Raw genomic sequence first — 24,218 nt, forward strand, 5'->3', positions numbered from 1 at the left:
CCTGCTTCCCCTCCCTGCACCACCATCCTCCCAGTGCCTTGTGCTGGAACCTTGGCAATCATCTGGGACCCCGCTCTCCCCCGCCCCATCAGTGCTCTGCTGGAAGAAGCCTCTCAGCCTCTGAGCGTCTCCCACAGTCCTCTGCACCGCTGCTGGGATACCCTGGGCAGAGGTTCTCTCATCTCTACCTCAGGCTGTACGTCCGGCCATGCCCCATCTCCTTCCACTCATCCTCCACCCTGTAGCCAGATGGAGCAGGTTTTTTTTTTTTTTTTTACACCAACTCTGATCAATCTGCTTAAAGCCCACCAGAGCCCCCACTACCCAAAGGGAAAAGAACAGATTCTTAGGTTGGTAATAAAATAACAGCAACCCGCACATTTGGGAGCTGTGTTAGAGGCCAGGCCCCCTCCTCTTCTTCACTGTATGTATTATCTCATTTAAGCCCTTGAAAAGCCTGCCTGATTGTGTGTCTTGTTATTTATGATCTCAGTCGTGTAGAGGAAGCACAGAGGGGTCAGGTCATACGTGCGGGAGCCAGAACTTGGGAGCCCAGCGGTCCAGGCCAGAAGCCTGCTAGCCCCTGCCCTCCTTTCTGGTCTCACCTCCTGCCTGTTGCTTCCAAAGCACCAGACACTCGTGGCATGGTGTGTGGGTGGGCAGTTCCACGCCCCACTCTGTGGCCCTGGCCATTCTCCCCACTTGGAATTTCTTCCCTTGCTATTGGCCTCGGGGAAGCCTTCGGCTGGTGCAAGATTCAACTCGGATTCTGCTGAGCCTCTCCCAGCCCTCCCAGCAAAAACCCTGGATTCGTTTTCAAAAAGTGTGTGGTGGACAAGAGGTTCTTGCTTCCCGCCTTCTCCAGAGGAAAGCCGGGGGAAGCAAACAAGGGCGAGGGGCCTTGTCCTTCCCCCCAAGATCGTCTTGGCAGTCTCTCAGCTTGAAAGCTTAGTGTGCAAACCTTTACCGTCCTCCTCATCACACACTGGGCCCTTACTCTCCAAAGTGACTTCTGGGAAACACCAGGATGACATCCGCTCAAGACCGGAATGTCTGCGGATGGCGCTCGCCTCCCGCCCACCCCTCCTCCGTCTTCCTCTCTCCTTCTCCTCTCTGGGGGGTGGGGGTGGTGAAGAGCGTTCCGCTGGGAATCTGACAGTCCTGGCTCTGCCCTTAGTTAGCTGTGTGGTCTTGTCTGAGTTACTCCCTCTTTTTATTTCCTTATCTCTGAAATGAAGCTGAAACCCACCTCACAGGTTATTGTAAAGAAAAAAAGGGAACAATACTTTAAAGCAATGAGCATAGTGCCTGGACCATGAGACTCGCCACAGATGACAGGTGTTGTGAACTAACGTGAGGTGGAGGCAGGTCCTTCGGCAAGGTTAGCCGGAAGGTTGGATCTGGAGGAGATGCCACGGGATGGGGCACTGGGTATTTTGGGTCTTGTGCTATTGTTAGCACTTGTATCAAAATGAGTGGGCATGCTGCTTCAATAAAAATAACTACAATGAAGTGAGCATTTACCATGCACCACTGTGTGCATCCCTTTATTGCCACATCGCCCTTATTTCTTGTATCAGCCCTGTGAATCAGGTGTTCTTTTAGCTGTTTGGGCGACATCCTCTCTTTGTGTCAGATCATCGGATATCGCTGATTTAACTAAACCCACCCAGCATCTACTAAGCCTGCCAGGTCCCAGGCTGGGTGCTGTGGACACCCAGTCCTCTGGGGGCACCCCGGGCAGCCCGCTCAGAGGACTGTAAATACTGAGCAGAAGCTGCAGTGCACAGAGCCGGGCTCTGTGAATTAGGGATTCCTATTCTCATTTTAATGATGAGAAAATCGAGACTCAGCTAAGTGTGAGGCCAAAGTCGCAGCCAGCTGAGAGGGTAGCTATGTTCTAACCAACCTCGTAAGTGGCACCCCCACCCCAACCCACCCCGCCCTCGGGTGGCCTCCACCATGCACACTGCTATCAGTTAGTCAGCACCCCCTGCAGCTGAAGAAACACCATCTGGAAAAACATCTTCAAAGGAAAAAAATGTAAGTCACTTCAATGCCTTTAACTACTGAGTCATAAACGCAAGGAATAAAGCTCACTGGGCAATTGCCTTCAATAAGCTTGACTACTGTGGACTTCCTGCACTGAAAACGTTACTGCTACGGTTTGCACACTTGGTTTCTCGTGAGTGCATTCAGAAGGCTGTGTTGAAATAAAGGAGCTCAGGGCTGGCTCAGAGAGAGGAGGGAAGTCAGTGATGAGAATGAGATGGAGAGCTGTGCGGATTTTATGAATGGGGACAGGAGACAGAAAGCTGGCTCTGGGAGGCATCAGAGGACGCGGCGGCTTTTCTTACCATGGGTGCCGAGCTGCCTGCTCACAAGTGTATCTTTTGTTTGGGTCTTTCTCCATCAGATTCCGAATGAAGTCTTTTGCTGTTCAGAAAGAAGGCACAAGGGAAGGAATCACTTTGGGGTTTGCGATTTGATGGCAGGATACCCCCAGGGCCTGAGGTGTAGCATGAAAGACAGGAGATCAGCCCTCCATGGACCCTCCTGGAAGCCTGCACATAAAAGGTGCCAGCATCCGGGGAAAAGGGAGGCAAACTCCAAGGGTGACCAAGTGAACAAGGGGGCATAAAACCCGGCCTGCAACCCCGTTTTCCCAGCTCCAAGTCTCCCATGCGTGCCTGTTAGTGGCACCGTAGGTTCAGAGAAGACAGAGAACATCTTCATGATGATTTGCATCCACTCAGCCCACCAGGGCTGTTTGGGCAACATCCTCTCTGTGCGTGCGACGTCGCTGATTCAGCCAACTCCACCCAGCATCTACGAAGCCTGCTAGGTCCTAGGCTGGGTGCCGTGGATACTCGGCAGCCCACTCGGATAATTGCAAATGCTGAGCCGGAAGCTGCATCGTGGGCCCTGCAGCCCAGGATGGGGCGGGACCCAGAGCAAGAGGACCCTGAGAAGGTCGGGGACCAGCTTGTATGCTGGCCCTGAAATCGGATACACAGCAGGGCCTGGTGGCTCACTGCCCACACGACTGGGCGTCTAGGGGGCAGGCTGAGCCCTTCTGAGACGTAAAATATTCCCCAAGCAGCTCTTTCCTGCCAGCTTTGTGGATCTATATTCCAGACCTGGGTTTTAGAAGATTGAAGAAGCTAGGCGTTCGCAGCAAGTGAGGAGGAACTAATAGAAACAGTGAGATGCTGTGGTTCAGTGGTCACCAGGCACTATAAGCCGTGTCCTGCTCACTGTCTCATCCCATCCTTTTCCCTCTCACCATGGTGGAAGGAGTGTGAGCGCCTTGCTGAAGCTTAGGGGGTTGGTCAAATCATGTGGGCATTCATCTTGTGTGGCATCACAGCCAGGACGCGGGCCACAAGTGAGAATCTAGGTTTCAACCCTAGGTCCGCCGCCTACCAGCTGACTTTGGTCGAGTTATTTCCCCTTCTGGGGCCTCAGTTCCCTCATCTGTCAAATGGGTCTAATAGCAACACCCATTTGGTGGTGGGTCCTGAGGACTGAGTGCACAGGTACAGTGTCTGGTGCTCAGCACACAGTCAGAGCTCAATAAGTGTTAGCTAACGTTGGTTCAAGAGTGCCCAGACCAGGGCAGGGTTAGGAGTGGTGGATGAACGAGTCCTTGTCCCCTGACTGGACAAAGGCCAGATGCCCCAAGCCCATCCGCCACTTTGCATGTCAGGCTGACATACGTAGCTTGCGTACTACTACACACTGAATGCTGTGTTCCCCCAAATGCATACTTTGAAACCCTCATTCCTAGGTACTGGGGAGGTGATCGGATCATGGATGCGGGATGAGAGTAGTGCCCTTTATAAAAGAGATGCCAGAGGGCTCTCTTGCCCTCCACTGTGTGAGGGCACGGAGAGAAGACAGCCCCTTGAGAACCAGGAGGCGGGCCGTCACCAGTGCCTTCACCTTGGCCTTCCCAGCCTCGAGTACCGTGAGAAGTTGATTTCTGTTGGTTAAGCACCCCGGCCATGGTGATTTTGTTATAGCAGCCTCTTCTGAGCCTGCAGGGCCGGGGTCTGGAACCTGCAGGGCAGAGAATGTGAGAGATGCATGTGTCTAAGGGGAGGGGGCAGACCTACCAGAGTCAGAGATGTCGTCCCAGTACGGGGAGTCAAACTCATATTCCGCCTTGAGGATCTGTTCGAAGAGCTTGGAGTCGTTTTCATCGTAGAAAGGCGGGTAGCCGCACAGCCTGCAAGACAAGATGATGTAGGAGCTGAGCCTCTGCATGTCCATGTCCCGGCTGGCCAGTCTGTGCTTTGCCCGGAGGGGAGAGACACTGTCCATGCAGGGAAGGGAGCCTGCTCCCCCGTGCTGGCTGCAAACAAGTCTCAGCCAAGCAGCCACACGCTCGAGGGCACGCACGCCAACCTGTGACTTCACCAACACCAAAAAGGGTTACAACTGAAGGTAACTATGTATCTGGAAGTCCACCTTAAGTCCTGGGACACTGTTAACCATCAGGTTCTGTGCACCCCAAAAACTCACCAAATGGCCTTCTGTAGAATAATCTTATTGATTGGGGTCTCTCTTTTTTTTTTTTTTTTTTTGTCAGGCAGAGTGGATAGTGAGAGAGAGAGAGAGAGAGAGAGAGAGAGAAGGGTCTTCCTTTTGCCATTGGTTCACTCTCCAATGGCCGCTGCGGCCAGCGCATCTCGCTGATCCGAAGCCTGGAGCCAGGTGCTTTTCCTGGTCTCCCATGCGGGTGCAGGGCCCAAGCACTTGGGCCATCCTCCACTGCCTTCCCGGGCCATAGCAGAGAGCTGGCCTGGAAGAGGGGCAACCGGGATAGAATCCGGCGCCCCGACCGGGACTAGAACCCGGTGTGCCGGCGCCGCAAGGCGGAGCATTAGCCTGTTAAGCCACGGCGCCAGCCCCTGGGGTCTCTCTTTTGGTGTAGTGAATAAAGCCACCACTGGTGACACCGGCATCCCATACGCATGATGGTGTTTGTCCTGGCTGTTCCACTTCTGATCCAGTTCCCTGCTAATAGCCTGGATGGCCCACGTGTGTGGGTCTCTGCACTCGTGTGAGAGACCTGGATGAAGCTTCTGGCTCCTGGCTTTGGCCTGGCCCAACCCTGACCCTCTTGGCCATCTGGGGAGTGAATCAATGGACAGAAGATCTTTCTCTCTATAGTTCTGATTTTCAAATAAATAAATCAATCTTTTTTTGAAAAAGCAATGTTATTGATCTTTTACTGTGATATTGTTCATTATAGATGAATGGGAAGAACAAACAAAACACATGTTGAGGAGGAAAGGACATTCTACCTCCTTGAGTACCAAGTTGCCCTAAGCTACACATTATCACCCAAATTGGTATTTGGAAGGTTCTAGTGTTGCCCATGAACATGCAGGAAGTATCAGCAGGTGCTGACAAAAGTTGTAATGTTGTGCTATCAGAGTGCCATTACTTATTTTTCCACTGCCCATTTCAACGGTGACATTTTCAAAGGTCCTATTAGGTTGCTGGTACAAGCAACTTGCAGAGGCTGACGCGGTGGTGGACAGCTGTCTGACCAATGTAATGGGGTGGGCATTCTGATGAAATGCACCAGCAACAAGCGCTTCCCTAAAGCCATGGGCTCTCACGCCAGTGCTGCCCTCAGCTCTGAAGCTACTGTTACCATTAGGAGGCTGTTATCAGACCACAATTTCCTCTTCTGGATATGTGGAGGGCCAGACCAGAAAACCCCTAAGCATTCTTACCAGCTCTGGGATGCTCCAGTCCAGTGATGCCCCACTTCAATTTGTCTGCCTGGCTAGAACGCTTAGGGCAAGACCTAGGACATGCGTGGGGCCCCTCACTGGGCACAGGGACAGGGTCTGCATGGTGAGGAGAGGTAGGTCTGAGGCTGCAGCTAACAGTGATCACAGGGCAGGGGAAGGCAGTGCTTCGGTCTGCAAGGCCAGGCGTGGAGCTGGAGGGTGCGGCCCTCACTTCTGGGGTACAACAACCCAGAGCAGGCCAGCCACAGGGGGCGATCTGTCCCCCAAAGGAGCCCTCACTCCGCCCACACAGCCCACACTGCTCCAACACAGCTGTGGGATGGAGACCAGTCTGATGAGAGCACATGCAGAGGAGGCAGACAGCAGCTGGAACAGAGGTCGGACGCACAGCCTGGGTGCCCCCTGCCAGGGCCGGCGCACAGTGCACAGGGCACGGCCAAGTGACACTCTTCACAGCGGTGAGACATCCTGTGGGCCCGCATGGTTCAAAGTCGCCCAACCCCACAAGGTCGTTCTAGGGGCTGAGTGCCTGGAAAATTTCATTTTTAAAGATTTGCTGCCTTTGGCGAAATGAACAAAAGCCAAGTGCTTCTGAAACCACCAGGCGCATACTTCACTGCCCGGGAGGGCCTGGGGTCTGGAGATGGACGTGTACAGTTTTCCCATAATGAGGATTTGGGCCAAATGAAATGTGCATATTAGGAAAAGCAGACAGAGCAAAACGTTGGTTTGTCTTGGAAAAAACCTAAATTTTAGAGATGGGAGGTTTTTGTTTATTAACAACCAAGTGTGTTTTACTTTATGGTTTGGCTTTCTGTTCAAGGAAAAAAAAAACCTTTAAGAAAATTCCAAGAAAGAGTTATTCCTCCTGTGCCAGTTTTCTTAATGTATATTCCAATTTCTTCTGGTCTTAGCTCTTTGTCTTTCTTTCTTGTTTTTGGATATGGAATACTGCGTTCATGCAGCTTTACTGAGGACAGAAGAAAGAGAAGTGGATCCAGCTTGGGGCCTAGGTGATGAAGAAAGAATTAAAATTTTTTTAAAGATTTAATTAGTTTTAATTGAAAGTTAGAATTATACAAAGAGAGAGACAGAAGGAGGGAGGAAAGAGGGAGGGAGAGAGAGAGAAGGAGGGAGAGAGAGAGGGAGGGAGGGAGAGAGGGAGATCTTCTGGTTTACTCCCCAGATGGCTGGGTCAAGTTGAAGCCAGGAGCCAGGAGCAAAGAGCAAAGAGCCAGGAGCTTCTTCCGGGTCTCCCATGAGGGTTCAGGGGCCCAAGCACCTCAGTCATCGTCCATTGCTTTCTCAGGTACATTAGCAGGGAGCTGGATCAGAAGTGGAGCAGCCAGGAATCGAACCGGTGCCCATATAGGATGTTGGCATGACAGGTGGTGGGTTTACCTGCTACGCCACAGTGCTGACCCCAAGGAAGAAAATTTTAAAGAAAGTATCTGAAAACAACAGAGTGGCAAATGGGAACCGTAAACTCTCAGATTTAGCCATTGGATGGAGAGCTCCCTGGCCAGGCGATGTCATCTGGAGTTTTGTGTAGCCAGAGCCGATGAGCAGAAAGAGCAGCTTTGGGCTGTTCACCTGCACACAGCAGGTGGGACTTTCAAGGTCATGAGGTCATGGGGTTGCCTGTTGCACCTGCAATTCCTGTGTTCTCAATGAGGAGGGTTCCTGAAGTGTGATTTATTCCACACATCAAAGCCTTTAAGTCAAGTTACACCACAAGGAGCACTCAAAGGTGACACGCAAGTTTCCTAGGCCTACGAGTTGATGGTTCAGAGTGACACTGAGATTTCTCCAGCCAGCGACCATACAGGGCTCCCTGCAGCCTCCAACCTACATCCATCTTCCAGGAAGAGCCCCACCCCTTTCTGCTTTCCTGCTGCTATGCCGTCTGTCACCCAGCCACCTGCGGCATAGGTACGCAAAAACCATTAGACTCCAGTTTGACTGAGCACGTATTTTGGGTCACAAACTCCACTGCCTTCTCTCCTGTCAACTCATTCTCCTGTCAGCATCCCAGCTGACTCCTTTCACAGCCACAGACTGACCCCCATGACGGACGACCTCAGCAGGCACCAGCCAGCCAGGACCCTGAGGAGATGCGGAAGGAGGGGGAACTGTGTCCTGTGCATTTCTCAGTCTCTTTCTGACAGCTGTCGGGCTGGTTCTACCCCCTGACCTCTCAAGAAAGCAGACAATCGGACCCTGCCTCCCTCCCTCCCTCCCGTGGGTCAGGGCTGTTTACAGCTCCGCGCCAGGATGCTACTCTTTTGTGTGCCCCCTCCCACCCTATCTCTGTGTACTGTCCCTGGGCAGTCTTCATTTGAAGGCCAAGAAACTAACACACGACACAATCAACACTTGAGCCTGTTTGGACTCCAACTGCACGTCCTTAACTGTTGTGCTTGTCCCTTCAAGGGTGGAGATTTGAACCTTCAACTCCAGTCTTGTCTTTGAATTCCTTGTGGAGGCCATTTAGCCCCTGCACCCACTGCCTCCCACCCCTTCACCTGCAAGGGGAATCTTATGATGGGACCCTCCCTCCCAAGCCTATCTCATTCATAGTAGGGCTTGAAGATGCTTATGGGTTGGTTCCTGGTATACAGGTATACAGGACACCGCTTCTTCCTGGAGCAAGGTAACCGTGTGCACTTTATCCATCACCCCCTCACTGACTCCAGCACACCACTGAAAACTAGCTGTGGTGCTACAGGGTGGAGGAGGGGCCCCACGAGGCAATCCCACTGCAGCAGGCCTGTTCTGCATATGGCTCTGACCCATTAATGAGTTCCTGAAGGCAGGACCCCGTCTGACTCCTGTCTTTGGATTCTCCGTGCCCAGGGCAGGTGCTGCTCAAATGCTTGGATTCCAGAACACACCCTGGAAGAGGCAGCTTCTCCACTGTTCTGAGCACCTGAATGGGGTCTGAAGCAGAGGTGAGGGACCTAGGATCCAGGAGAGCCCACCACTGCCCCTGCCCCACGGGCTCTCTGCATGGTCACACCTGACCCGATCTGACCCCATTTTCCTGCTGCATGTCAACCCTGCTGGAGGTGGTGGGGATGGCAACACTCCTGCCGCTGATACCCATTCTCGAAGAGCCCAATGTGTCGGCCCAGCCCAGAGAGCATGCTGCCCGGCCTCTGTAGAGAGAACGCAATGTGGTTTGGGCTCCCTAAAATGCCACCGCTGGGCGTGGACACATCCCACAGAGGAGGAGGTTTTCCATGAAAGAGGAGGATCAACAACAGCCAAGCCTGGCTGATGCAGCAGCATAGTTTTTCTTGGACACTGAGCCACCGGGAGGCCCCGTGAGCGGACCGTGGTCACTATCCTACTCTAAGCTTCGGCGTGCTTGCCCTTGGCCGTGGCCCTGCAGCCCTACAGAGATGGACGCCTGCTGGTCAGGCTTCCACACCCCAAAAAGGTCCGTCACTGTCACCACCACCTCGGCCTCCTGGGCTCTTGTTAAGGTTCTGAGTTCTTGAATCGGGTATTTCTGGTTCTGTGGTTGTTTTTTTTTTTCATTCTAACTTTTGATTCCAGAAGCAGACATGGACAGGACAGGAGAGAGCTGGCATCGGGCATGCTGGCAAGGAAGGTGCCAAGCACCCTTGATGTCGGCCAGGGCCTGTTGGGTCTTCTGCTACTGTGGCAAGAACACAGAGCACATGATCTCATTGGCTCTAGTTAGCACGGGGCACAGCAGGATGCCAGCGCTTGTGCCCCTTGCTTAACTGGAACCTGTGCCCCCTGATTAGCAGCTCCGTCCTTCTCCTCCCCCAGCCCTCGGCAACCCTTTCTCCACTCCGCGAGTTCACGAGCTGTCACGAGAGAGACTTCACGTAAGCAGATTCAGGCAATATTTTTTTTCTGTGACTGGCTTATTTCACTTAGCATAATGTATTTCATTAAGGTTTATCCATACTGTAGCACACTACAGTGTCCTTCCTTTTGAAGGCTAAGTAATATTCCATTGTATACATGCACATTTTATTTAGCCATCCATCTGTTGATTGACATTTGGGTTCAGTATCTTGGCTATTGTGAATGCTGCTGCTACAAACATGAGGGTAACACTCTCTCTTCCAGACCCTGACTTTCTTTTGAATAAAATACCCAGATCGTTAGATTTTATTATTTTTTGTATTAAGACAATGGTGTAGGCTGTGAGCAGAAAGGAATCTGAGTTGTGAGAGTCAGGAGTAAGGTGGTCAATTTTTTTTAAGATTTATTTATTTTAAAAGTAGACTTACAGAGAAGAGAGGGAGAGTTACAGAGCAAGAGAGCAGGAGAAAGAGAGAGAGTGAGAGCAAGAGAGCGAGAGAGAGCAAGAGAGAGCACTTTCATCCACTGATTCGAAGCCAGGACTCAGGAACTCTATCGAAGTCTCCCATATGGGTGGCAGGGGGCTCAAATACTCAGGCCATCCTCTGCTGCCTTCCCAGGCACATCAGCAGGGAGCAGGATTGGAAGTGGACCAGTCAGGACTCACAAACTGGCACTCCAATATGGCATGCCAGCATCATAAGAGGAGGCCTAACCTACTGCACCATAATACCAGCCCATAGATTTCATTTTAATTGTAGTTTTATTTTTTAATTTTTCAAGGGCTATCCATACTGTCTTCTTGGGCAGCTACATCATTGTATCCCAGTCTGAGAGAGAGAGAGAGAGAGAATATGAATCTTCCATCTGCTGGTTCATTCCCTCAGACACCACAGGCTGGCTAGGCCAGGCTTAAGCCAGGAGCCAGGAACTCCATCCGGCTCTCCCACATGGGTGGCAGGAACCAAGTCCTTAGGCTGTCATCTACTGCCTCCAGGCACGTTAGCAGGAAGCTGGGCAGGAAGCCCAGAGCAGCCAGGGCTCAGGCCCTGGGATATGGGATACGGGTATTTCAAACAGAGGTTTAACCCGCTATGCCACAACACCTGCCCCATTTTTTTATTTCTTAAAGACATACCCCAGGCCAACAGGTACATGGTACCGATCACCAAAGAAATGCAAATCAAAACCACAATGAGGGCTACTTTATACCTCTCGGGATGGCTACAGTCAGTGAGTTTGAAAAAGAATTTCCACACGGTCTCATGGTACTCCAAAGTTTTCTTTTTTTAATCAGCCAGTGTCCACCTATTAGTGCCTTAGGTATTGCTAGCATTCACTCATCTTTAAGCATTTATTATGCAGTGATATTTATTTATATTATATATATGTGTGTGTGTATTAGACATTTCTTTTCCATGCACCCACAGGTCCCTGTATCTGTCTACTGCATGACGGGCACTGAGTTTGATACGAGAGAGAGAATAACTGGATCCACTTCCTGCCTTCAGGAGCTTGGTTTCTGTGTAGGTCACCCGGTGCCCGAGGTGCCCAAGTCCCCTTCTTCTGCAAGGAGAGCCTTGTGATGGGGCCCCGCCTTGCCAACAACGTCATGTCACACACCCTGGGGCTTGCACGTCACGATGCAGCTGGTACCCTGCACACACAGCACTGCTTGCCGCTGGGCCAACATGGGGGTAAGCGCTTTACCTGGGCTTCCCTTCCCTTGGCCCTTGAAACCTGCATGAGGAGCACAAGAGACACACAGACAGATGGCAATGTCACCAGCAGTGCAGAAGTTGTCACGGGACCACCCAGCACCGGGGTCTGACCCAAGGCGCTGGGGGCAGCCTGTGCTTTGTGTCAGAGGATGAGCAGTTTCACAGGAGAGACAGAGGGGGCGACAGGCAGGAGCGGCTGCCCAGGGATGAAGGCGCAAGGGCAGAAAGGAGCGCAGCCAACGCAAGCCAGAGTCCGAGTGGTTCGGTGCTGGTGCTGAAATGCAAAGTACAAGGCGGCAGGAACCAGAGTCCAGGCTGGTGCCGTGGACGGTGGTGAGGCCACGGTGGTGGGCCGAGTGCCCCACCCAAAAATGGGAGTGTATCCTGCAGGGGGACAGGAATCCCCCAGAGAACTGGAGACAGAGGAGTGATCCACAGACGTGGGGAGAGGTGTGTTTGCAGCAAAGGAGAGACAGGAGCTGGGCAACCGTAGTGCAGAGCCAGTGGGGAGGACCCGGTGCTTGGCAATATGGTGAGGCAAGGCCAGGATGCCACAGCGGCTTCCACTGAGGATGACCCGAGTTGTGGTCCACCACAGCGAGGAACACAGAACGAGGAGCAGCTCCGGTGGCCCAGACATGGCCGCTACAGCGCTGGCAAGTCCAGCTGCTCCCAAGCTGGAGACCTCTTCTCTCAGGGCCATGGCCCCAGGTGAGCACGTGGAGGGGGGGAGGCTGATCACACAGCAGTTGGGGATTAGCTTTAGTAATGCCACTGGGTCTCACCAAGGCTCAGACTGAAGACTGAGAGGACTGGGAAGAGTGGAGAGCTGACGCCAGCAAGGGCAGACAGGGACTCAGGGAGGAGGCGCGTCAGGGGCGGCTGCAGTGCGGGGACTTCCGGTTCAGCCCACACTGCAGCACCCCTGTCCCAGAGGTAACAGGGAGAATGGGCTCTCTGACACAGCAAGGGCTCACAGGCGAGCACTTGCAAGGAGCTGAGCAATTCCATTCAGGCCAGGGCAGCAGCAGCAGGTGCAGGGGAGGGATACAGGGCAAGGCTGCCAGCAGACAGCTGGGACTGGAGGCCGGAAGCCAGGTGCTGGGTCTGGCCTGGATGCTGGGTCAAAGCCATCGGTGACTGCATGACCACTGGTGGGGCAGATCACTACCACATTCTGTAGCCCTGACCCAGAGACAGCAAAGGAGCCCTCTCTGTGGCCTTGACTGGCCTCCAGATGAGTCTGTCTGGCCAGCAGAGTGTCTCAAAGCAAATGTGACTGTGCATAAACAGGTGTGGCTCTGTCCAGGTCCCCACAAGCCCCAACCCTGGCACATAGAAGCAGGTGTATACAGGAGTCTGAGAGGTTACGAGAAACTGGATAGCTGTGCAAGAGCAGCTACAGTGACCCAGCAGGTCACCTGCCACATTGCCCCCCAGCCCCACCCACTAAGCCGGTGACACTGAGTTGAGGGCCAAGGAGGCACCTCTGAGAGGAGGGGGGCATGAGGTGCTGCCCACAGGGTCAGTATATGCTCCACAACAGCTGCAGAGAGGGTGAAAGGCTAATTCAGGAAGGCTCCTGGGAAGAGGTGTGACCCATACCCAAAAGAGTGATTCAGGCTGGTGCCCAGCAAGGCCACCTGCTAAGCTTATAAACATGGAAGATGCTCTACCACCCCCTCCCCAAACCGATGTGCCTGTATCTCTGGAGCAGCACCCTGCCTTCCTTCCCTCCTTCCTTTCTTTCCTCTCTCTCTCTCTTCTGTTCTTTTTTTTTTTTAACTTTTATTTAATGAATATAAATTTCCAGTGTACAGCTTATGGATTACAATGGCTTCCCCCTCCCATAACTTCCCTCCCACCCGCAACCCTCCCCTCTCCCGCTCCATCTCCCCTTCCATTTGCATCAAGATTCATTTGCAATTCTCTTTATATACAGAAGATCAATTTAGTATAAAGATTTCAACAGTTTGCACCCACATAGCAACACAAAGTGAAACATACTGTTTGAGTACTAGTTATATATAGCATTAAATCACAATGTACAGCACATTAAGGACAGAGATCCCACATGAGGAGCAAGTGCACAGTGGCTCCTGTTGTTGACCCAACAAATTGACACTCTAGTTTATGGCGCCAGTAACCATCCTAGGCTGTCGTCATGAGTTGCCAAGGCTATGGAAGCCTTCCAAGTTTGCCGACTCTGATCATATTTAGACAAGGTCATAAAAGACAGAGTGAGGATAGTAACCAATGATCCTAAGAGTGGCCTTAACCAGGTTTGAACAATTATACAGCATGAAGTGGGGAAGAGGACCATCAGTACACACAGGTTGGGAGTAGAGCCATTGGTGGTAGAGTAGAGGTTATGATTACAAAGGAATGAGGCCCAAGTGCGCTAGACAGGGCCTAGAACAAAGGACAGAGTCATTATTAGAGGAGCTAAGAAAGGTGCTGTCTAAGCTACAATGAAGTTTTCTGATTGAGAGGCAAATAGAACCTGATAGAAGGGGCTTGATAATAATCTGGTGGGCTTCAGGCCTTGTAAATTCAGAGGCCCAGACCTATCTATCTCTTCACATGGGGTATATCCTAAGGGAGGTGTGAACCTCCTAGGGAAAGGCACTCTGTTGACTTTCATTACTTGGCTGGCCTGGGAGGAGAGCTGGCCAGGTAAAGGCAGGGGGCATCTCTAACAAGAAATTTACAGTTCTGCCTGCAATGTTGCTGACCCTACTTGACCATCCCCTCAGCTGCAGTGGTCACTTTGGAAGTTGGGCTGAGTGAAGGGCTTTTCAGCTTAGAGCCAATAAGATCTGTGGCTCTGACCTGGGCATCCTTCGACTCCAGGGCAGGTCCATTTCCAGTGATCCAACTCTTGGCAGAGCTGCCAGGGCTCTTCATAAGCTGACTTCTGCTGAAGCCCAGGCTTACCACATTGAAAGCCACTGCAGTGGACTGGTCTGTTGGGTCTCCTTGAGGGCAGATCACTGTACAGATCAGCCATTAATAGGCCTGCCACCCATTGCTTCTGATGCCGAGCTTTCTTTTCCTCCTGGTTTGTGTTAAAGCAGACCAGAGGATGCAAGTCAAGGGAGTGCCCGTGTCCCATCTCTAATCTTCGGTGGCCTGAACTACAAGTCTATAGTCACAGGCATGTTCTGTAGTAGTTTTTCTAAGGTAGACAATGCCCATGAGGAAAATTATATTCTCACTTTAAAACTTTCTTTCCCTTTGGTCTGAAAGGGAGGTTTTTTCTACTTACTGTTTACTTCGCTGATGGTGAAGTGAATCTAGCTATGAGATTATTATTTAAGTTCTTATTTTGGCTATGCTATTACAGAAAAATGTTAGCCATCTCTTTTATAAGGTCTAAAGATTAAATTGTGCATCCTACAGATTCCTTCATAATAGAATTAGTTTCCTACCTTGAAGAGAATAGAGAAATGAAAGAACAAGTTGGGCTTAGAATAGAGAAATGAGGGAGCAAGTCCTAGATCGCTTGCTGACAATAGCAATATCACATGAATACTTAGCAAACCGTTTCAACCATTAGATAACAACTTAAGAAAACATTTACCAGAAGGTCCAATGCCTTCTATCAATTTTAAGAATCATGTATTTGAAAACACCTCTTAAATATCTAACATGGTGTACTTTGTTTAACCAGTAAACTTAAGCACAACCATATAAAATGTTTTTAGTTTCTTTCTACCAACAAGTTTAAAACATATGATACACAGATTCAGGTCACACAAATTAAAATGTATCTTTGATTGATTTTAGCAGCTTAAATTTATGGACAATCTTATCCATAAGCCATTTAAAATAAAACTCTTAATAAAATTTCCCCATGTGGACATACAATATGTACACACATATAACATAGCATAGTAGACCAATACAGCAATTTTAATAATAGCTTTTAAAATCTTTAACTCTTTTTGTAGATTGCCAATTGATTTGAATTGCTTTTTGTTTTTAGTAACCTCAGTTAACCATACTTTCTCTCAGTTGGTACTGTTAATACATTATTGGCTTCATCTGTTTACAGAGCCATCCCAAAGTACTGAATACAATAGAAGTGGCTGGAAAAAGTCCATAGGAACCTATAGGAGGACAGCTAAACACAGAACCAACAACGCTTTAGTTTTATGAGCAGCAAATCATATATAACTGTGGATGACAAAAGACTTTAAGTCGCCATGTTTAAAATTATAAACTCATCAACCAACAAGAGGCACTTGCTTACTTCACAGTATTTTTGAAAGCACCTGTAGGATTTTACAACTATTTAACCCTTTAGGCCTCTGGGGCTTTCTCATTAAGATAACTATCATGTCTAGTAACACAAGATCATTAGACTTTTTAATTCTCAAACATTTGTATTAATAGCATTTTCCATTATAGAAACTTAAAGTTTGGTACCACATCACATCTTGACAGTACTTCTAATATAATCCAAATAGACTGATTAGTTGGTGTCTCTAGAAGATGAGAGACATAGGTCCTTCGATTTTTTCAGTTGGGCCCAAACTGGAAAAACCAAAGTCCAGGATTTACTGGAAATTTTAGAGACCAGATTGTTTGAAACTTTGATTTTTTGAATGCCTGTCAAGAATGCCAAGAAGGCTCAAAATCCAAAATATCTGGTTGAAATAAGATTCCTTAAAATCATGACATAACATAGACCAAATTTGATCATTGTTACAAGGTGATTATTCAAATCTTTGAAAATAAGCACATATTTAAATAACCCATAGCTCTTCATAAAAATGCAGCTGTTTTTGAACAATTAGAATTTAACAGACATCAAGAGAACATAATAGATTACTTTAACACATTGCTTTAACAGAGCATCAGAGTTTAATTCTATGTCAAAGAGAAATTGAGCTTCCTGTGATCTTTAGCTGTGAGGTTTCCTTCCTTTACCTTCTTTCATATTGGTGACCGTGTTTCTGTGTTTCTGTGTGTAACACATCTTTAAGCATCTTTTGCAGGGCAGGATGAGTGGCAACAAATTCTTTCAGTTTCTGTTTGCTATGAAAAGTCTTAATTTCACCTTCATTCACAATTGAGAGCTTTGCAGGATATAATATTCTGGGCTGGCAGTTTTTCTCTCTTAGTACCTGGGCTATGTCTCACCATTCCCTTCTAGCTTGTAGGGTTTCTGATGAGAAGTCTGATGTGAGTCTAATTGGAGATCCTCTAAGAGTAATCTGACGTTTCTCTCTTGCACCTTTTAGGATCTTTTCTTTATGTTTCACTGTGGTGAGTTTGATTACAACATGTCGTGGTGAGGATCTCTTTTGGTCATGTTTATTAGGGGTTCTATAAGCTTCCTGTACTAAGATGCCTCTGTCCTTCTCCAAACCTGGGAAATTTTCTGCTAGTGTCTCACTGAAAATGCCTTCTAATCCTTTCTCCCTCTCCATGCCTTCAGGAACTCCTAGAACCCGAATGTTAGGTTTTTTAATAGTATCCTGTAGATTCCCGACAATATTTTTTAGATTTCTGATTTCCTCTTCTTTTCTTTGGTTTGCCTGTTTCCTTTCCTGTTCTCTGTCTTCTAAGTCTGATATTCTCTCTTCTGCTTTGCCCATTCTGTTTTTAATGCTCTCTAATGTGTTTGTCATTTGATCTATTGAATTCTTCATTTCATTATGATTTCTCATCACTATCACAGTTTCTTGTTCCACTAGTTGTTTCATTTCATTTTGATTCCTCCTTAATATTTCATTTTCGCGAGAGAGATTTTCTATCTTGTGCATTAAGGATTTCTGTAGTTCAAGAATTTGTTTTTAAGAACTTCTTAATGTTCTTATCAATTTTTTGAGATCTGCTTCTTGCATTTCTTCTATCTCATCATCTTCATAATCTTGAATTGGGGTGTCTTTTTCATTTGGGGGCGTCATAGTATCTTCCTTGTTCTTGTTACCTCGGTTTTTGCATTTGTTGTTTGGCATGTTGGAGATATTTGGTTTCTTCACTGTGGTGTTTTTTCTTGTTACACTATGGCTCTATATTTAGTGACTGTCTGCTTTTGGTGGAGCCTTAGAGGCTTGAGATGAGTGTGGACTGAGAGCTGTGTTTGGTTCCTCAGGGTTGAGGGTGTGTCAAAGATGACACTCCCAGGTTAGGTGTGGTAAATCTCTCTTTCTTTCTTTTTTTGATTCAAAAGGGAAGTAATTCTGCACAGCTGAACGTAATTGGAGGTAGTTAGCAGGCAAATGATATACCCACAGGAGCCAGAGATTGGAAGCTCTTTCCCAAGGACCACACAGGGAATCTGTGCTGCCCTCAGTGTGGGCTCCAATTCTCCTGCAGTCTCCCACTGGGTTGCCAAGTTAGATGCTAATCTCCTGTTATTTCACCCCTTCCCCCAGAGTCAGGTTTTTCTGCTAGGCTCAGGGCCGGTGCAGACCTGAGGTCGCCCTGCTTATGACATATGACCAAAATGGCGCCTGCTCTTTGTCTTGCTTGCCTTTGAGGGGTGAGCGGAGAGAGAGAAACTCGTGTCCGTATTGGTCACTTTTTTTTTTTTCCTCTCTCTCTTCTAGTTAGCCTGGTGAACTTTTCCCCACGGAGTTTCAAGCCTCATTCCCTCTAGTCTCCTCTTTCCGCTTGCCCGCTGGTGTCTCGGGCTATTGTGGTTCGGCTCACCTCGCGTTCCAGCGCTGGTGTGTTGAGTCTGCCGCTGGTGTCCCGAACTTGGGCTCCCACGCTCTCCACGCAGGTACACTGTGAATCACTAGTTCCGGAAGAGTTTCCTCTGCTGTTTTTTCCCCTACTCTTCCTTGATCCTGCAGTATCTCCACTTTTATTAACCTGTCTCTCTCCCGGACTAATAGTGTGCTCCCTTCCTATTCCACCATCTTGCCGCTTCTGTTCCTTTTTTTAAAAAAACTGCTGCTGATCCCTACAAACTTCAAATAATACAGCCGAGTAGAAAGGGAAGGCTTATGCCCAGATCCTCAGCCCCACTGTTGCAAGACAACAGTGCACACGTGTGTCTTCGCTTGTGCCAGCAAGCCCCCAGCACGAAGGGAAACTGATCTTTCCCTGTGGCGGGGGTGGGGTGGGGGTGGGGGTGTGTGTGGGGGTTCTTGACTTTTTTTCCTTTTAAGGTTTCCAATGAATTCTAATTAGCTGGCCTCTCTCTCTCAGCTTCTAATCCAGAAGTGAGCACAGGCCGGGGTTGGGGCGGGGCAGGGGGAGCTGTAGATACAGCCTGTGCACCCCAAGACCCTCTCTCCTGAACCACATATGCCTTCCTGGCTTACAGGCCCTTCAGGTGTCCTGCTGGGGACAGAGATGAGACACTGCCAGCCAGGCAGTCCTCCGGCTGTCACCAAAGGCGGACTGAGCATCAACAATGTCCTACACACGGAATGAGATGAAGCCCCTCCTCTCACAGCGCTTATGGTCTATTTTGGGGAACAAGAGTCAGGGTAGATGCTCAGTACTAAACTTCAAAACGCACAGGAAACACACATAATAAACAAGAAATATAAAACAACAGACACAGGAGAGGTCACTCGGAGCTGGTCTGAAAAAGCCGCACATCTCACCCTAATCGAGACCTCTCCCTTCCACATCCTGTTCTCTGCACCTGGGGTGCTCTTCTCCCCCATCTGGAGGACGGAGCTGCTCACGTGCCAAGCTCTGTCCTGTTCTGCGACATCTCTCCTGAGCCCCCCGAGGGCCAGGGCAGGCACCTCTCTGTGTTCTGGCAGCTTCCCAGGCACGTGTGCTGGTTTCTGTCTGTCTGCATCCCCATCCAATCTCCCTTTAGACCGGAAGCACCCTCGAGGTGGCAAGAGTGCCTCATCCGTGTTTGCAGTCCCAGCATAAAGCAGGTGCTCAGTGCAAGTCTGGGGAGGAAGCGAGCCCCGGACACTTCTGTGGTCTCCCTCCAAGCCTCTCCTATTCCTCACGATCTGGCTCAAGTCCCGTCTCCTTCCAAAGGCACGGCTCACTGCCATGGCTACCACATTCACCGTCCTGCTCTGATCGTTGAGTTTCCAGGAGGACGGAGGCTGTGTCAGACACAGTGTCTCTTGTGTACCTTTCATTAGCACTCAGTGCCACTGAATGAGTATCTGTTGACTGATTGCTCTTTGATGAACAGGCAGTGTTTATATGAAACATTTAAGCCTGTGCACCTGTGTGGGTGTGTGCACATACTAAAGCTGACTTAAGAATTTGGGTTGAACACCTTGAAATGGGAATGGGTGTTTACTCTGGGAAAGAAATACATAACCAAATCTCACCTAGGGTAATAATCCCAGCCAGTGGCACCTGCTATCAATGACACCCTTCAAGGCAGAGAGGAATGACCACAGGAGCCTCCAATGAATGCCCCCCACCCCGAGCCCAGGTCTGTCAGCATCCACAGTTTCCTCCCTACACGGATCCACCCCTCTGGCGTTCCTCTTAACAGCACCTGGCCACAAAGCTCACAGCCTGAGTCCTCAAGCCAGAAGCTGGACAGTCTGTGGTGAGAAGCTTTTTCCACAGTCAGGGCACTTGCACGGTCATAGGACTTTAATCTGGCATACGGAAGGCATCATCTGGTCCAACTTTTCCCTTAGGAGACTGGCGAGCTGAGTCCCTGAGAGTCAAAGGGATGGGCCTCAGGGCGGGGCCGGTGGCTGACCTGGGCATGTGCCCAGAGACCTCTGATCTAGAAAAGCACAGGAGCCTTCCACCCAGTTCTGCAGACCCGTAGGGAGTGCTGCAACGTGAGACACTGACACGCATCGCGACATTGGTTAAACAGGATGAGCGGAGCACTTACTGAGGACAGGAGCCACCATCTACCGGCTACATCACGCACAAACAGGGTTCCATGTAACGCGTACTCACTTACAAGGTCAGTTTTTCAATGCTTGATTTCCTCATGTGGGTGTGAATGCCTGAGAGTTAGGCCACGGTGAGGCTACTGGGGGCGGAACAATTTCAACTCTAAGTAATTCATGGAAAATGGAAATTTTTTTAAAAGAGTTTCTTTTGGTGCCAAAAAAAATTTGAAATCCATGCATAGATTTTTTTTTTATAATATACATTTTCCATAAACTTCTTGGATGCATGGATTTCAAATTTTTTTGTGTGCCAAGATAAAATTACCTTTTAATTCCATTTTCCATGAACGTTTTGAAGTACCGTGGTATTTGTTCAACTCCAGAGCCGAGTCATGATTAAGACAGGCAGCTGGATATGTCACTGCAGAGGTAGGAAAGCCTCATTCTCTTTCCAAACCTGTCTACAGTCGCATATCATGGTGTTTTCATATATTATACGTTAGAGAACACAATCAGAGGGCAAAGGATAGAAAGGAGAGCTCAGAGTCTTCGGCACTGTAAGAAATAATGCCTGATGCTCCACCCACGTGCCTGGTTGTCAGATCTGAGGGCAGAGGGGACAGGGATGGGGGGGACAGGGACAGGGACTTGTGTCTACACTGAGCCTAATTCAATGTGATTGTGTCCAACAGTCTGCTCCACACTGCATCCCAAAGCTGAGCTGCAAGGGGTGAAAGAGAAAAGGCTCCAGGGAGTCCCGCTGGACACACGCTCGGGCACGCCTCACTGACCCAGGGGGCAAGGAAAGAAAGGGGTGCACCCATAAGCGAACTTCCTAAGTGCCTGTGAAATGTGCTGCTTTTCCTTTTTTAAAAAAGACTTACTTATTGATTTATTTGAAAGGCAGAGAAAGAGAGAGATGAGAGATGAGAGATGAGAGAGAGAGAGAGAGAGAGAAAGAAATCACTCACCTGCTGGTTCACTCCCCAAAAGCCCCCAACAGCCAGGCGGGGCCAGGCTATAGCCAGGACCCTGGAACTCCATCCAGGAGTTCTGATTTCCCATGTGGGTAGCAGGGACTCAAGTACTTGGTCATCATCTGCTGCCTTCCTGCAGTAGCAGGAAGCTGGATCAGAAACAGAGCAGGGGCCAGCGCCGCGGCTCACTAGGCTAATCCTCCGCCTTGCGGCGCCAGCACACCGGGTTCTAGTCCCGGTTGGGGCACCGATCCTGTCCCGGTTGCCTCTCTTCCAGGCCAGCTCTCTGCTGTGGCCAGGGAGTGCAGTGGAGGATGGCCCAAGTCCTTGGGTCCTGCACCCCATGGGAGACCAGGAGAAGCACCTGGCTCCTGCCATCAGATCAGCGCGGTGCACCGGCCGCAGTGCGCCTACCGCGGCGGCCATTGGAGGGTGAACCAACAGCAAAGGAAGACCTTTCTCTCTGTCTCTCTCTCACTGTCCACTCTGCCTGTCAAAAAAAAAAAAAAAAATCTTAAAAAAAAAAAAAAAGAAACAGAGCAGGGACTCACAGCCAGGCACTCCCATATAGGACGCAGGCATCCCAATGGCAGTTTAATTGCTGTAGCACAACTCCTGCCCCTTACATATTTTACATAAAAGTCTCTGAGTGCAACCATGCACACTGACAACTCAACAGTCAGTAGTAAATGGCAACCCAGAGCCCTCCACTTTTTAGGGCTCGAGAGAAGAATGAAGTGGGTTTCACCCACAGGAGTGGAGTGTGCTGCCGAGAGAAGTTGTTCAGGGCAGTTTCTGGGCCCAGGACACACAGGAAAGGGCATGGGCGATGATGCCTGGCTCTCCCAAGCACTGGCAGAGGACCACTGGGGACATCACGCGTCCTTGCTGAGTCGCCATTTGTTTTGTAAATGGGGATAACACAGCCTCCCTTACAGAAATACCACAATGTTTGTGACACGGACTATATGACAACATGTGTGGGTACTTGGACAATGGAATTAAAAGAAGTTTTGGCACAAAAAATGTTGACATCCATGCATTTTTTTTCATGGAACTCATCTTCCATGAAGTTTCTGAAGACCTCACATAGTTATGGACTTCAAACGTAATTATTTATTTGCACCAAAATACTTATCTTTTAATTCCATTTCCCACAAACATTTTGAAGTATCTTCATGTGTGATTTAGAAAACACATAGACAGATGGACAGGCAGACGGGTGGACAGACAGATACTAGGAATCCAGCACGCGGAAGTGGGATTGTATAGCAATCACTACATACCGGATCCACCCCGTGCCCCTTCTCTTTTCCAAGCCACCAACCCCATCTAACCCTCTCCAGACTCCTTCAGCCGAGGTGTTCTGAAGAGGAAGGGCAGGAAGAACGCTCTGGGCAACAAGGGAGCCGGGGAGCCCCGGGGGCTTCAGTGTCACATTCCCCCTATGACCGTGAACCTGAATCAGCAGTGTTGTCCGACAAGCCGTGCGAAGCCTCAGACCCTTCCACATCACGCATCGTGCTCCAAGCTTCCAGACTGCACTGGGGGGTGGGGCGTGGGGTGAGACGCCACCCTTGCTCGTTATTTTGTGCACTGTGTTATGAATATGATGACAGAATGTGCTCCCCCTGCTTTGAAAGCCATAATCTTTGTGCGCTGATATTTCCGAACGCTTTGCCAAGGAGTCCTCAGTTCTAAGAATAGCTCAGCCTTCCTGAGAACGCTTCACTCGCAGGCATGCTTGTTAAGGAAGAACCGCCACTTATCTGGCAGGAGAGAGAGACCAAGCCAGGCTCAGGGGGTCTCCAGGAACACACCAGCAAATCAATCAAAGTCTGGGCATTGGTCTTTTGGGTGCTGGAGTGTGTCCGCCACAGCGCAACCTCCGGGCGGCCACAATTTTGCCCTTCTGACTTGGCACTTGGCAGGTGTTCAACAAGGGTGCACTGCATGTCTGGGGCCTGCATTAAGGAATCTGAGATTTAGTCATCTCATTCTGCGCAGACTTTGGAAAATAATAAAGCAAAGCTTTTAAAGCTCATAAACCTTTTGTACATATTTGCAAGGCCCACGCTTGGTGAGCAAAACAGGTTTTAGCATTATTATTCGGATTCATAAAATGAGACCTGAATCACTATAAAAACATAATCCCGTAATTTCATCAACCAGCCCTTTGATTACGTGCACTGCCAGAGCTCCCTCCTTGCAAACTCAGAACACAGCAGGCCAGAGAAACTATGAATGGTTCACATATTAAAACCACATGCAGGGGCCAGTGCGGTGGCATAGTGAGCTAAGCCTCTGCCTATGGCACTAGAATTCCATATGGGCACTAGTTTGAGTTCCAGATGCTCCACTTCCAATCCAGCTCTCTACTATGGCCTGGGAAAGCAGTGGAAGATGGTTCAAGTGCTTGGGCCCCTGCAACCACATGGGAGACCCAGAAGAAGCTCCTGGCTCCTGGCTTTGGATCAGCTCAGCTCCGGCTGTTGCAGCCACCTGAGGAGTGAACCAGTGGATGGAAGACCTTTCTCTCAGTCTCTCTCTCTCTCTCTCTCTCTCTCTCTCTCTCTGTAGCTCTACTTCTCAAAAAGATATTAATTAATTAATTAAAAATCTTAAAACACACACACACACACAGATGCTGGTTTTGTGGCAAAGTGGGTTAAGCTGCTGCTTGTGATGCTGGCATCCCATATTGCATCACCAGTTTGAGTCTCAGTTGCTCTGCTTCCAATCCAGCTCCCTGCTAATGTGCCTGGGAAAGCCTAGAACTTCATTTGGGTCTCTCGCAAGGGTGTAGGGGCACAAGCACTTAGGCCACCCTCTGCTGCTCTCCCAGGTCCATTAGCAGAGAGGTGGATCTGAAGTGAAGCAGCTGGGACTCCAACAGGTGCTCATGTGCGATGTGGCACATGTGGCTCCTTCCTTCTCATCTAGAAGTTCTGATGACTAAGCAGTTCTGCACCCATGCAGATGAGCAACTGCACTTGGAAGAGGCCGTGGTCCCTCCATTCCACCGCCCGCGGTCTTTCACTGCATTTCCCGTGTGTCCTCTGCCCTTTCTTTATGCTCTCACCCTGCACGTCTGAGCCT

General features: G+C 49.6%; 1 protein-coding gene across 4 annotated transcripts in view; it reads right to left on the reverse strand.

Moving 5' to 3' along the window:
- The window catches only part of CAMK1D (calcium/calmodulin dependent protein kinase ID), a 444,773-nt gene that overhangs the window by 13,048 nt on the left and 407,507 nt on the right, over nt 1-24,218 (reverse strand). For all 4 annotated transcript variants that reach the window (XM_062210906.1, XM_062210905.1, XM_062210908.1 and 1 more), the window contains 2 exons: nt 4,119-4,231; nt 2,358-2,436 (listed from right to left, as the gene is read on the reverse strand). In XM_062210906.1, the coding sequence (XP_062066890.1) occupies nt 2,358-2,436; nt 4,119-4,231 (192 nt within the window). The remainder of the gene's footprint in view (nt 1-2,357; nt 2,437-4,118; nt 4,232-24,218) is intronic.

Source organism: Lepus europaeus, chromosome 14 (genome assembly GCF_033115175.1).
Source record: "Lepus europaeus isolate LE1 chromosome 14, mLepTim1.pri, whole genome shotgun sequence".
Classification (NCBI taxonomy): Eukaryota; Metazoa; Chordata; class Mammalia; order Lagomorpha; family Leporidae; genus Lepus; species Lepus europaeus.